This window comes from Balaenoptera borealis, assembly GCF_965194805.1.
Source record: "Balaenoptera borealis genome assembly, chromosome: 12".
In the NCBI taxonomy this organism is placed as follows: domain Eukaryota; kingdom Metazoa; phylum Chordata; class Mammalia; order Artiodactyla; family Balaenopteridae; genus Balaenoptera; species Balaenoptera borealis.
In genome coordinates this window covers 52552937-52567196 of record NC_138869.1, presented here as the reverse complement: position 1 = coordinate 52567196, position 14260 = coordinate 52552937, and the positions used below count along the sequence as shown (strand labels likewise).

Here is a 14260-nt window from a genome sequence, read left to right as displayed (position 1 = left end):
CTTTTAAGTTGTAGTTTAGGCTATTTGAGAGTTTTCTTGTTTTAGAAGGAAGAACGATATCACTATGCATTTCCCCTCTAAGAACCGCTTTTGCTGCATCCCACAGATTTTGTATGGTTGTGTTTGCATTGTCATTTGTCTCAAGGCATTCGTAAATTTTCTCCTTGGTTTCATCGTTGATCCATTGGTTCTTTAGTAGCATGTTGTTCAGTCCTCACGTAATTGTTTTTTTCTCCTTTCTTTTTCTGTGGTTGATTTCTAGTTTCATGCCATTGTGGTCAGAAAAGATGCTTGAGGTAATTTCTATACTCTTAAATTTGTTGAGGTTAGTTTGTGCCCTAGTATGTGGTCAGTCCTAGAGAAATTGTTTCACGTGCACTTAAAAACAGTGTGTTCTGGTTTTTTTTGGATGTAATGTCCTGAAAATATCAATTAAGTCTATCTGTTCTATTGTTATCATTTGGGATCTCTGTTGCCTTATTAATTTTCTGTCTAGAAGATCTGTCCATTGATGTGATTAGGGTGTTTAAGTCTCCTACTATTATTGTATTTCTGTCAGTTTTCTCCCCTTTATGTCTGTTAGTGTTTTGTTTTATATACTTGGGTGCTCCTATATTCGGTGCATATATGTTGATGAGTATAAAATCCTCTTCTTGTATTGATCCTTTTGTCATTATATAGTGTCTTTCTTTTTGGCCTTTGTTTTACGTTTTTACATTTTTAAAAAAATATTTATTTATTTATTTGGCTGCGTTGGGTCTTAGCTGCAGCACACAGGATCTTCATTGCAGCGTGCAGGATCTTTAGTTGCAGCACGTGGGATCTTTTAGTTGCAGCATGCAGGATCTCTTGTTGCAGCATGTGAACTCTTAGTTGCAGCATGTGGGATCTAGTTCCCTGACCAGGGATCAAACCCGGTCCCCCCTGCATTGGGAGCGTGGAGTCTTAGCCACTGGACCACCAGGGAAGTTCCTCTCTCCATTCTAGCTGTGCAAACCAGTTGCTGCATTCTCCTCCAAGGCTCTGAAGCTCCCCTGCTCTTCTGGCTGAGCTCCCCACTGGTGAGGGGACTTCCCAGCATGCAGGAACCTTTTCTCTTTCACAGCTCCCTCCCAGGGTTGCAGGTCCCATTCAGATTCCTTTCTCACTGTCTTTTTTTTTTTTCTTTCTGCTTTTTTTCTTTTGTCCTGCCTGGTTATGTGGAGATTTTCTTGCCCTTTCAGAGGTCTGAGGTCTTCTGCCAGTGTTCAGTAGATATTGTGTGAGAATCGTTCCACATGTAGATGTATGTGTGATGTATTTGTGGGAGGAGGTGAGCTTCACGTCCTTGATGAGCTACTCCGCCATCTTGATCCTGGACCTGATGAAACCTTTTAAATTAAAAAAAGTATGAATGAGAATTAGGTTTTTTCACTGTTGCAGAAAGAAGTTACATATAAGGAAAAGGGGAATGCTAGAATGAACTCTGTGGTGCTAGATTGTATTTGGAAGTGTAAATATGGATTCATGGTTTAAAAATATAGGTGTGTATGTTGGGGGGGATAACACACACAGTTGGATAAATACGAGAATAAATATGGATGTATGTGAATGTGTTGGTTAGTACATATGCATATATTTCTTGGCTGTATCCACTGAGAGAGATAGAAATAATGACACCCTAGTAGCATTTAGCACACCTGTTCTACAGATCTAGGTTTCTAAGTACTATTCTCCAAAAAAAGGAACCCAGGGCTCACTGGAAAACTGTTTGATTCCAGAGTTGAGGCAGGGAAAATAGGAGATGAATGTAGAGCATCTTGTGGTGCCAGAAAGTAAGGAAGTGCTAGAGAGAGAGAGAAAAAGAGAGAGAGTATGTGTGTGAGTAGGGGAGAGGGCATGTCAGAAGGACACAGAGCTCCCAATGGCCAGAAGAGAAACAACTCAAGCAACAAAACAAATAATAATGGTATTAGATTATAACCCAAAGAATAAAGTAAATATCCATGAGTCCATACTAATATAAGTAAATATCTGAATAAATAAATGGGAGAAAAGGGACAACTCTTTGTTATAAAGGAATTCTAATTAATAATGTAGAAAGAATGAGAATTAAAAAGTCACCATTAGGGACTTCCCTGGTGGCACAGTGGTTAAGAATCTGCCTGCCAATGCAAGGGACACAGGTTCGAGCCCTGGCCAGGGAAGATCCCACATGCCGTGGAGCAACTAAGCCCATGTGCCACAACTACTGAGCCTGAGCTCTAGAGCCCGCAAGCCACGACTACTGAACCCACGTGCCACAACTACCGAAGCCTGCGCGCCTAGAGCCCGTGCTCCGCAACAAGAGAAGCCACGACAATGAGAAGCCTGTGCACCGCAATGAAGAGTAGCCCCTGCTCACTGAAACTAGTGGAAGCCCGTGCACAGCAACAAAGACCCAACAGACAGCTTCCCTGGTGGCGCAGTGGTTGAGAGTCTGCCTGCCAATGCAGGGGACGCGGGTTCGAGCCCTGGTCTGGGAAGATGCCACATGCCACGGAGCAACTGGGCCCGTGAGCCACAACTACTGAGCCTGCACGTCTGGAGCCTGTGCTCTGCAACAAGAGAGGCCGCGATAGTGAGAGGCCCATGCACTGTGATGAAGAGTGGCCCCCGCTTGCCGCAACTAGAGAAAGCCCTTGCACAGAAACGAAGACCCAACACAGCTAAAAATAAATAAATAAATAATAAAAATAAAGGAATTCCTTAAAAAAAGAAAAAAAGACCCAACAGAGCCAAAAATAAATAAATAAATAAATTTATAAAAATTTTTTCAAAAAATATTAAAAAATAAATAAATAAAAATGAGGATATAAATCCCCACTGTAAAGAGTAGCTCCTGCTCGCTGCAACTAGAGAAAGCCCGCGTGCAGCAACAAAGACCCAATGCAGCCAAAAATAAATAAATTACTTAATAAAAAAAAAATCTATGTACACTAATTACCTTGCCTCAAAATATATAAGCAGGACTTCCCTGGTGGCGCAGTGGTTAAGAATCCGCCTGCAAATGCAGGGGACACGGTTTGAGCCCTGGTCTGGGAAGATCCCACATGCCGCAGAGCAACTAAGCCCATGCGCCACAACTACTGAGGCTGCAGTGTAGAGCCTGTGAGCCACAACTGCTGAGCCCTCATGCCACAACTATTGAAGCCCGCATACCTAGAGCCCATGCTTCGCAACAAGAGAAGCCACCTCAACGAGAAGCGCATACACCACAACAAAGAGTAGCCCCTACTCACCGCAACTAGAGAAAGCCCGTGTGCAGCAACAAAGGCCCAGCACAGCCAAAATAAAATAAATTAATTAAAAAAATATATATATATATATAGGCAAAATGTTACAAGTCTAGAAGAAAAACAAACAATAATAAACATGAGATTTTTGCATTCTTTTCTCAAAAACTTAAAGGGCAGGTAGACAAAAATATCAGTAAAGACACAGAAGAATTGAACAATATAATTAACAAACTATATCTTATTGAGTTATATATAACACTGTACCCAGCAACTGCAATGTACAATTTCTTTAAAAGTATACTTGGAACATTCACCAAAATTGTCTATATGTTGGATCATAAAGGAATTAACAAATTTCAAAGGACTGAAAGCATATAGAGCTTGAACTAAGTAGACTGAATAACAAATATATAACTAGAAACTCCCCCACATATTTGGAGATTAAGCAATTCATTACTAGATACATGAGTCAAAGAAGTCTTAACGGAAATTAGAAAATAGAAAATAATGAATGATCATCTTTAAATGATACATCAAAGCTTATGGGATGCAGCTAAAGACATGCTTAGAGGAAAATGTATAGACTTATGTTCACATATTAGAAAAGAAATAGGGCTTCCCTGGTGGCACAGTGGTTAAGAATCCACCTGCCAAAGCAGGGGACACAGCTTCGAGCCCTGGTCCAGGAAGATCCCACATGCCGTGGAGCAGCTAAGCCTTTGCGCCACAACTACTGAGCCTGCGTGCCTAGAGTCTGTGCTCTGCAACAAGAGAAGCCACCACAATGAGAAGCCCACACACGGCAACAAAGAGTAGCCCCCACTCGTCGCAACTAGAGAAAACCGCGCGCAGCGACAAAGACCCAACGCAGCCAAAAGTAAATAAATTAATTAATTAAATAAATTTAAAAAAAGAAAAGAAATAGTCTGAAAATCAGTTATCTAGATATACATCTCAAAAATTAGAAAAGAATAGCAAGTTAAGCCCAAAGAAGCTGGAAGGAAGGAAATAATAAAACAAGAACACATTTTAATTAAATAGAAAACAAATATAGTGTAGGATCAGCAAAGCCGAAAGTTAATTCTTTGAAAAGATTAGTAAAATTGCTTAGTCCCTGGCAAAACTGATCAAACTGAGAGAAGGTAAAAATTACCAGTGTCAGGGGAAATAAAGACATCATTATGGACCCTACAGACATTAGAAAGATAACAAGAGGTTTATGAACAACTTTATGCTTAGAAATTTGAAAATATAGATGAAATAGTCATAATTTTAAAAATTTTGTGAAAGCAATGATAACTAAACAGCAAAAGGATAAATATGAAGGTATAAAAGAGGACATCAAAGTTATAAAATTTGGGGAGGAGAGTAAGAAAATGTAGAACCGACCCCACCATGTCTCCAAGGTGTGCCTGTACCCCACGGTGTGCCTGAAGCCAGGTTGTACTAGCTCATGAGGGCTGATCATGCACATCTCTTTCCAACTCTGTGCTCAGTGATGTCACATTGGTATCTTGAAATTGACCATATTGGGAGTTTTTACACCACAGAAATCAGCAAATACTACCAAATCAGGACTCTCCCCACCCCAAGAACTGGTCGTTAAACATTTGCCAGCACACTACAGAATACATTATACTGATGAATTGGAAGACTCATTGAGAGAGGAATTAGTGATCTGCATACTCATTTAACGAATAATAGCCAATACACCGTTGTCAGTGAGCAAAGGCAAAAAGAGAATTTATAACTGAGAGGGGAGATAAAAAACTGTAGTCTGGGAACAGTGAATCTTGTCTGCATATTTTGGGGGTAAGAAAGAGGCCAGTTTGGGAGTCTGTTCTTAAGCAGTCTGAATAATGATATCAAAACAGTTTCAGGATTTTTAAAACGAATTTTCCATAAAACCTTGCAAAATTAATTGTGGAATATATGTGACAGACTGTGTCTTCCAGTGTCCTTTATTAGTGTTCTTTACCTTAGTTAGGCCAGGTCTGCACCATTTCCCTCAAAAATTTCTCAACTCCCCCCATTTTGGTCAAAAGTTCCTGGTGGAGAGGATTTAAACCTAAGGGCTTTAGTCTGTGATGCAGAATCATTATTGGATGTCAATTTGATCTTGGGGGTATAACAACATTTAAACACCTGAGTGTCAAACACAATGTAAATATTATAAGAGACATTTGGAACATATTTTGTGTCCAATTTTTGGATCAGTGTAGGTCCAATCAAGAGAATACATATTAAAGATAAGATTGGTCAATTTTAGTTAAGTAATTGGTTTTTTACCCCCTATGTTTAATTGATCATTTCATCTTTTTCAAAATATGTATCCAGGTACTGTAAAATATTGGCTGTTGTATAGTGTTCATTTTGTTGGTGAGGGCACATCTGTTTAGAATCATTCTAGTTAGTGAAGTTTTGTTAATCTAGCCTAAAATGAGTTATTTCATTTAAAGTCAGTATTCATTTTGCTTCTGAAATTATCTCAGATTTGTCCAGTAGGAGCCTTACAAGTTGTCTCCCGGGTTCTTTTGATATGACCTAGCAGTTTCTTGAGCGCTTCCTTACATTCTGCTACATTTTGAAAGACTTGTACTCTCTTTGTACAGGCTAATCTTGTACTCTAATCTTGTACTCCCTTTGTCCCAGTTCTGGAATCAATTTCTAAGAAGCCCTGGTTCCTTTTAGTGGAGAATGGTATTTAGAAACCAAGATCTAAGCACTAGATCTGCTACTAGCTACTGGGATGCCATTGCTTCTAAGTCCTTTAAATGGATAGAGGTGGGGAAAAATAACAATTTCATAGGTCCATCTATATATATGTAAATGCATATATACACATAAACATGCATATATCCATATCCATGTGCTTACATATTTAAAATCATGACTTCATGCTGATTCCTCTAACTGCAGTCTAATTCCACAGTGCCTCCTCCCATTCCACGCCTATAGCTCCCTCCACCTACAATCATCTGAAGAATCTTGGAATAACATTCTACTTATGGAAGTCTCTGCATCTAGTTTAGTGAGTCTCAGGGTCAGATCACCGCAGTGATTGCATGTCCAGTTGCAGGATTCTAAATATTTATACTGTGGGAGGCATACAGCCCAGATGTATTATGTTCTGGGACTTAAGAACAGCATTTGCGGTTAAAAGTACTCGATAGAAGAAAACAAAGAAAGGAAGTACTTAAAATGGTCCCTTCCAGCATTGTTTTAAGGGCAACTTTCATTGGAGTCTCTTTTAATGTGTTCAGCGTTCCAGTTACTGTAACCATGTAACAAATTGCCCCCAAGACTTGGCAGCGTGAAACAGCAGTTTGCTTTCTGATCAGATAGGACACAGCTAGGAGAGTTTGTCTCTACTCTGCGATGTCTGGGGTCGCAGCCGAGAGACTGGGGCCAAAGTCTCATTCACTCACATGTGTGGTGGTTGTGCTGGCTTTCAGCTGAGACCTCAGTTCCTCTGCCTGAGGCTTCTCCACATCAGGTAGTTCCTTTCCTTTCCCTTCCCTTCCTCAGAGCACAGTGGCTGGTTTCCCCAGGGCAAGCCTCCCCAAAAGAGAAACGCAGTCTGCCACTGTCCGTTATATAAATTGAATTGTATCTAGTGATGTCTCTTAGAAACGCACCTTGCATCTGTTGGGCATATGACTGTGTGCATAAGTTATTTACCCAGCTAAACTATAAAGTTTAAGGATAAAAACAGTTTCAAATTTGCCAAGTCTTTAAAAATGTATGTCCCATGCACCCTTTCTCAGGAAACTCTTAGGGAACATGCTCCCCTATATAAGTTAGTAAACCAAGGAAGGGGAAGGCTTGATGTGTGGGAAACAAGAGATCCAGCATAGGAGAGACGTGCAGGAAAGGCCCAGGTCGGTAATGGTTAAGGGGCTCTGCATTTACTGCTGCTACAAAGCTTAACAACTTAAAACAACCATTTTATCATGCTTGTAGATTCTTTGGATCAGAAATTCTGACAGGGCACAATGGGAATGGCTTGTTCCATGATGTTTGGAGCCTTAGCTGGAAAAAGTCAGTGCCCAGGGGTAACCTGAAAGATGGGACTGGAACTATCTGAGGCATTTTCACTCACATAGTAGTTGATGTTGGTTGTCTGCCGAGGGTGTTAACAGAGCACGTGCGCATGGATTCTCCATGTGGCCTGGGCTTCCTCACAGAATGGCCGCCTCAGGGTAATCAGGCAGCTCAAAGTGAGTGATCAGAGTTTCGAAGTGAGTATCCTAGCAAGCAAGGGGGAGGTTGCATCACTTTTTTTTTTTTTTTTTTGGCTGCGTTGGGTCTTCGTTGCTGCGCTCAGGTTTTTCTATAGTTGCAGCAAGCAGGGGCTGCTCTTCGTTGCGGTGCACGGGCTTCTCATTGCAGTGGCCTCTCTTGTTGCGGAACACGGGCTCTAGGCACCTGGGCTTCAGTAGTTGCGGCACGAGGGCTCTAGAGCGCAGGCTCGGTAGTTGTGGCGCACGGGCTTAGTTGCTCCGTGGCATGTGGGATCTTCCCAGACCAGGACTCGAACCGTGTCCCCTGCATTGGCAGGTGGATTCTTATCCACTGTGCCACCAGGGAAGTCCCTTAAGATTTAATTTTATTTTTATTTCTTTGGCTGTGTTGTGTCTTTGTTGCTGTGCGCGGGCTTTCTCTAGTTGCGGTGAGTGGGGGCTACTCTTTGTTGTGGTGTGCGGGCTTCTCATTGCAGTGCCTTCTCTTGTTGCCGAGCACGGACTCTAGGCATGTGGGCTTCAGTAGTTGTAGCACACGGGCTCAGTAGTTGTGGCACACAGGCTCTAAAGCGCAGGCTCAGTAGTTGTGACGCATGGGCTTAGTTGCTCCGTGGCATATGGGATCGTCCCAGACCAGGGCTCGAACCGTGTCCCCTGCATTGGCAGGTGGATTCTTATCCACTGTGCCACCAGGGAAGTCCCTGCTTCACTTTGTATGACCTAACCTTGGAGGTTCGGTTCCCTTGGAATACATGAGAAAGTCATTACTTCCTCCGCATTGCTATAGGTTACGAACGAGTCACTAAGTTTAGTGCAGATTCGAGGGGAAGCTACATAGATAGACCTCACCTCTCAATGGAAGGAGTGTCAAAGAACTTCTGGATGTGTCTGAAAACCGCTACAGGGGTTGTCCTGTCCTCAGTCATAGCAGTAGGTGTAGCAAGCGACCAGTCCAGATTAGAAGAGGCCAGAAGGCTCTAGGAAGGGTTGACTTGTGAGGGTGACACTGATAAGAGTCCCTGATACATCTGGACATCTTGGAAAGAGATTTGTAGGGTAGTGGAAAGAGATTAAATTATTGATAAGTACATAGCAAACAAAATAGTTGGTTGATTAAGTTTTGGAAAAACAAAAATTGTATAAGGGAGAATTTCATGCTCAGCTGTGAATAGCATTTACATAGCAACAATAATGTAAGCATTACTGATCTAACCATGAGTATGATGTAACTTACATTGGGAAGATGAGGGATAAGAAGGGTATGGCATGCGGTGAGCTGGTTAAGGGTGAGGAGAGAATATCCATATCACCCATCCATAATTAATGCCTAAAACTGAAAAAAAAAAAATAGCATGCCATCTGGAGCCATGGAAGTAAATTCCAACATAATCAGCTAAAGGAGGAAGAAGTGTTTGTGATTGGGTGTGGGAAATGGCCGGGTAGAGGCAGGGGAAGAGGGCACGATTTCTATTTTCGAAATTTTGTAGAACTCTTTGCCTCTTTAAACTATGTGGCTGTCCAACTTTGATGAAAATAACTTAAAAAGAAAACTTTCTACCAAAAGAAACGCCATGCCCAGATCATTTTACAGGTATACACCATCAAACATTCAAGCTAATCCTGATCTTGTATAAACTGTCAGAGACTACAAAAAGAAGGAACATACCCTCATTCTTAGGTAATGAGCCTGCTATGGTCTGAATGTTTGTGTCGCTCCAAAATTCGTATGTTGAAATCCTAACCCTCAAAGATGGTGGTATTAGAAGGTGGGGCCTTGGGGAGGTGCTTAGGTCATGAGGGTGAAGCCTTCGTGAATGGGATTAGTGCCTTTCTGAAGAGGTTCTAGAGAGATCCCTTGCCCCTTCTGCCACTTGAGGACACAGTGAGAAGGTGCCAGCTGTGAATGGAAGAGGGCCCTCACCAAAACACAACCATGCTGGCATCTTGATCTTGGACTGTCCAGCCTCCAGAACTGTGAGAAATACATTCCTGTTGTTCATAAGTCACCCAGTTTTATGTTATTTTGGACTAAGAGCCTAATGTTACCTTGACACCAAAGCCAAATTAGGAGCTATGACAATGAAAGCCATAAGCCAGTCTTGCTTAAGAACGTAAGCCCAGTCTCATCCCCCAGCCTTTTGGAGCTGTGAGAGGGCTTGTCTGTCCTGAGATGGGGAGCAGAATGGGATGCTGGCTGTGAGTGCTGGAGGCTAAGGAGTTGTGGTAGGAATAAAGATCTGTACCTTGTAAGCCAGGGGCTTATTATGTTTCCTATAATTTCACTTTTGCTTTCTTTCCATATTTTGGTAAATTTAAAAGACATTTGAAAGAAAAAAAAAAAAAGAACATAGGTTCAGAAATACTAAGTAAAAAACCGAGCAAGAAGAAACATGTGCGCGCACACACACACACACACACACACACACACACAAACATCCACCCCAGGAGCAAATTGAGTATAACCCAGGAATGCAAGGAATGTCTTCACGGTGGCCCTTGAGTTGGCAGTTGGCTGCCCTGAGCCTGTCAGTTTTTTCCTCCAAGGCTTCCAGTGCTGTTAAGGAAAACCAGCCCACTCCGCAATCCTTGTAATTACTGTCTTCCCAGACCTTGCAACCACGCCGTAGCTACCACGTTTCAATGCCTGACCTCTACCTGCACCTCATTTCAGTCGACCATGGGTGAAAGCCTTAGTAATTGTGATGCATCCCAGGGTTCATCACACCCTACTTCCCACCAGCTAGAGTTCTTATCGCTGCCAGACTGGGGAGAAAGCCAACTCCAGAATCACATACTAAGGGTCTGCTGTTTTAGGACCTTTCTGACGCACAGTGTCATAGCCCGGGTTCCCCATAATGCGGAGTCTGAGGTGGTGAGATTTTGTGCTATCATTTACAATTCCAGGGAGGAGTGAGGAAAGGGGATGGAAGGAGGCAGAGCCAATACAAGAATTACTGAGCTGACTTCCAGAAAGTGCAATCGATTATTTTGTCTTGTGAGACATCCCTTCATAAACTGCTGGATCCCGCCTCTCATTGCTTGGGGGTTTGCCTTGTGTGGCTGGGAGCAAGACTCTCTGGAGGCCTGCCTCAGTGGACACAAGGGGCAGCCACTGCCATGAACACCTCGATCCGTAATGACGGCAGTGGCTGCAGCTAGCCCCGAGTCTGGAGAATAGCAGCAGATTTAGGGCACGGTGCCAGGGCTGTCCCGTGCACGTGTGCAGACCTGAAGAGGCAAAACTGAGTTAGTATCCTTGCCATATGGAAAATAATTTAATCCCTACCTCACTCCGTAGCCAAAACAAAATACTTTCCAGCAAAGATCTCAAGCAAAAATTTAAGAAGAAAATATAGGAGATATAGAAAGATTTCTTGAAACTGAATTATAAACCTTGAACAAAATGTTGATAAATTTTATATTAAAATTTTAGAAACTGTACATCAAAAGATAATACAAGTTATAAACTTATACAAGCTATATATTGGGTTGGCCAAAAAGTTCATTCGGGGTTGTCACGTCTTACAGAAAACTGAACGAACTTTTTGGCCAATCCAATACTTATACTTTATAAGGTATAACACATACCTTATAAAGAATTAGTACCCAGAATACATAAAGAATTCCTACAAATCAGTACGAAAAAGACAAAGTACCCAATGGCAAATTGGCACTACGAACAGACACATCACACAAGAGGAAACCCAAATAGCAAATAAACATACAAAAAGATGCTCATCATCATTAATAACAGAGAAATAAAAATTAAAACTATAATATGGGTCTCTCCACACTTGGATCTGGTTCACAGGTGGATTGAGGCAATGTGTTGTGCTGGCCAAAAATGGATCTAAATGTTGATTTAGGCATACATAGCTATGAAGACATGCTTCAAATTTATGGAGCTGTTTTCTGGTGGGAGGCTGGGGCAGGGCTTCATCTGTATTTTTAATGTTTTACTTCTTAAGCTGGGTGATGGAAACACGGCTTGCCACGTTATAATTTATACGTTTTTCCCAGTGTAATAGTTTATGAAATAGAAGGCAAAGGTGTATGCATGTATGGAGTTCCTCTTCCGTGCCAGGTTCAATACATTTATCCCCCCACCCCCTTCCCATATTATTCAGTGAACCCCAGACTTCATAGCCTTTGTCCACACACGTCGCTTTGCCTTTGAACAGATGGTGATCTCGCTGCAGAACACCACGTCCACCAGCCGCCATCTGCGAGTCCTCCCGCCGTCCACGCCCTACTTCGCTCTGGGATTGGGTGAGCTCAGGGTGACAGCGGCCTGGGCGGCCTCAACATCGTGTACTGGCCTTGCCCCGGGTTACACGCCCACCAGGCCCTAGGGTGATGCCGCAGCTGCACCCCTCGTGCTCCGCAGAGGCCTCCTACCCACCCTCCACCGAAGGCCCCCAGTCCTGACAGCTCCTCCTCGGATCTCGTCCCTCCAGGCTCGGCTCTGCCCTCTCCTCACCCTGCGCACTGTCACTGCCCTCAGTCAGGACCCCTGGTTCCTCACTTAGGCCATCGCAGTGGCTTCCCCGCCAGCCTTCCTGCCTCCGTGACGCAGTGTTCTCCTGAACAACAGCTCTGATCTTGTGTCCCACCCCCCAACCCCCGCAGAAACCTCAAATACCTCTCTGCTGCCCACAAAGTAAATGCTAAGCCATTGGCCCCGCCTGACCGCTCCAGGTGGACCCTACCACTCCCCCCGCCGCCCCAGGCCCTGGTCTTCTTACCTGGTCTCCAGAATCTCATTTGTCGCTTCTGTTCCCCGCAGGGATGTTCCCAGGAAAAGGTGGGATGGTGGCTCCTGGGATGACCTGCCAGTACACTGTCCAGTTTTTTCCCGACTGCCTTGGGGATTTTGATGACTTTATTTTAGTGGAGACGCAGTCAGCACACGCGCTCCTGGTCCCCCTGCAGGCCCGGAGGCCGCCCCCAGTGCTGACGCGTGAGTGTTCTCTGCGCCCCCGGGATTCAGGGAGGGCTGGTGCCCCTAGAAGGACCGCCTGCCCACAGGGCCCCTTCGTGGCAGCACACGGCCTGTCCCCTGGGGCAGGGGCTTGTGGGTCCTGAGAAGGGACCTGCCAGAAGCTTGCGCACAGTCCTCCCGTGTCAGGCCCCGACCATCCTGCTTCCCCTGGAGGCTGCCTCTGAGTGACACACGTCGGGAGAGGAGGCCAGCATCCCAGCTGACCCCAGCCTAGGCGTCGCTGGCTCAGGGACACCCTGAGTGGGCCTGTGCCACGGCGAGGCAAGCAGGAGTGCCTGGAGCCCTCCATGGGTGTCACCTGTGTGGCCATGGGGTGGCTGGCTTTGCCTGGACGCCCTCACTTACGAGTCCCTTCAGCTGGCCGCAAGCTGCAAGTTGGGACTCTGACCACAACCCCCTGACCACAACCCCCAGGGCCATGCCAGGTGGCACTGGCTGAAGCCCGAGCGCGTGGAGTCCCGAGGCGCCGCTGCCGTGTGGGAGCAGGGGTGGGCCTGTCCCCATCCATCCCCCTCGCCCCTCCACAGCTGCTCTTAGCTCGGGCTGGGCCTCCGGAGAACAACAACAGGACGGCCTGTGCTGTTTCTCTTGCCCATCTTTCCTTGTGGCTGCAGTGTCGCCGGTGTTGGACTGTGGTTACTGCCTCATTGGGGGCATGAAGATGACCAGATTCATCTGCAAAAACGTGGGCTTCAGCGTGGGCAAGTTCTGCATTATGCCTAAAAAGAGCTGGCCGCCGCCAAGCTTCAGAGTGAGTGCTCACGGATTGCTACCTGGAAAAAAGAGCAAATCCATCAAAGGAAATAACTCCCGTGAGGGACTTGCTCGAGTACACCTGTGAGTGGAAACACACACAGAGAACAGAATTTTATAACCTCTCTCTCCAGCTGCCACGGTCCAATGAGAATCAACATGTACAGAGACCAGCGCTGTAGTTCTTGTTACTCCCCTAATACCTGTGTGACCCCGGGCAGGTCCTGTCACCTCTCTTATCCTCCAAGACCTGACTCAAATGTCCCTGCATTCATTCATTCATTCATTCAGTCAGTCATTATAGTAGCAAATGTTTGAATATAGCAGAGGTCACAAATTGGCAGCTCTTTGGCTGAATTTTGTGGGTATATTTATTTGGCACAGGGCTTAAAAACATTTTTGGAGCCACCATTTAAAAATAGAGAGATTTCGGACTTACCTGGTGGCCCAGTGGCTAAGACTTCACGCTCCCAGTGCAGGGGACCCGGGTTCAATCCCTGGTCAGGGAACAAGATCCCGCATGCTGCAGCTAAGACCCGGCGCAGCCAACCAACCAACCAACCAACCAACCAAATAAATAAATATTTTTTAAAAAATAGAGAGACTTCATATAAAAATGTGCATTTCCAGTCTCTCTGAAACATTGGGAGACGTGCAGCCCTGGGCCAGGATCCACCGTGGCCTGTCAGCTGGAGTTGAGAAGCAGGGGGTGTGCACATCCCCTCCTGTTTGCCCAGCTCTGCCCTTCTCGCCCCAGGGCAGCCAGGTGCTGACACCACTGACGGTCACGCTCACTCACACTGTTATCTGTCTCAGAGCAGAGATATTTTGCTGTACCTGTGTCTCCCGAAACAAGCGACAGATCCAGAGGACCACATGTTCCCAGACACACATTTCACTCGTTTCTGTTACCTGCCAGGGTCCTGGAGGCCTGGGTCTGTGTCCCTGGCATGCTAAGTGGCTTCCTGTGTAGGCACCTGGGCTGCAGCTCTGCTGACAAGATG

The 14260-nt window shown here is 44.9% G+C and overlaps 1 protein-coding gene across 1 annotated transcript in view; it reads left to right on the top strand.

Moving 5' to 3' along the window:
* The window catches only part of DLEC1 (DLEC1 cilia and flagella associated protein), a 102307-nt gene that overhangs the window by 52883 nt on the left and 35164 nt on the right, over nucleotides 1–14260 (top strand). The window contains exons 8-10 of the mRNA XM_082348295.1: nucleotides 11683–11770; nucleotides 12288–12461; nucleotides 13118–13254. Coding sequence (XP_082204421.1) covers nucleotides 11683–11770; nucleotides 12288–12461; nucleotides 13118–13254 — 399 coding nt within the window. The remainder of the gene's footprint in view (nucleotides 1–11682; nucleotides 11771–12287; nucleotides 12462–13117; nucleotides 13255–14260) is intronic.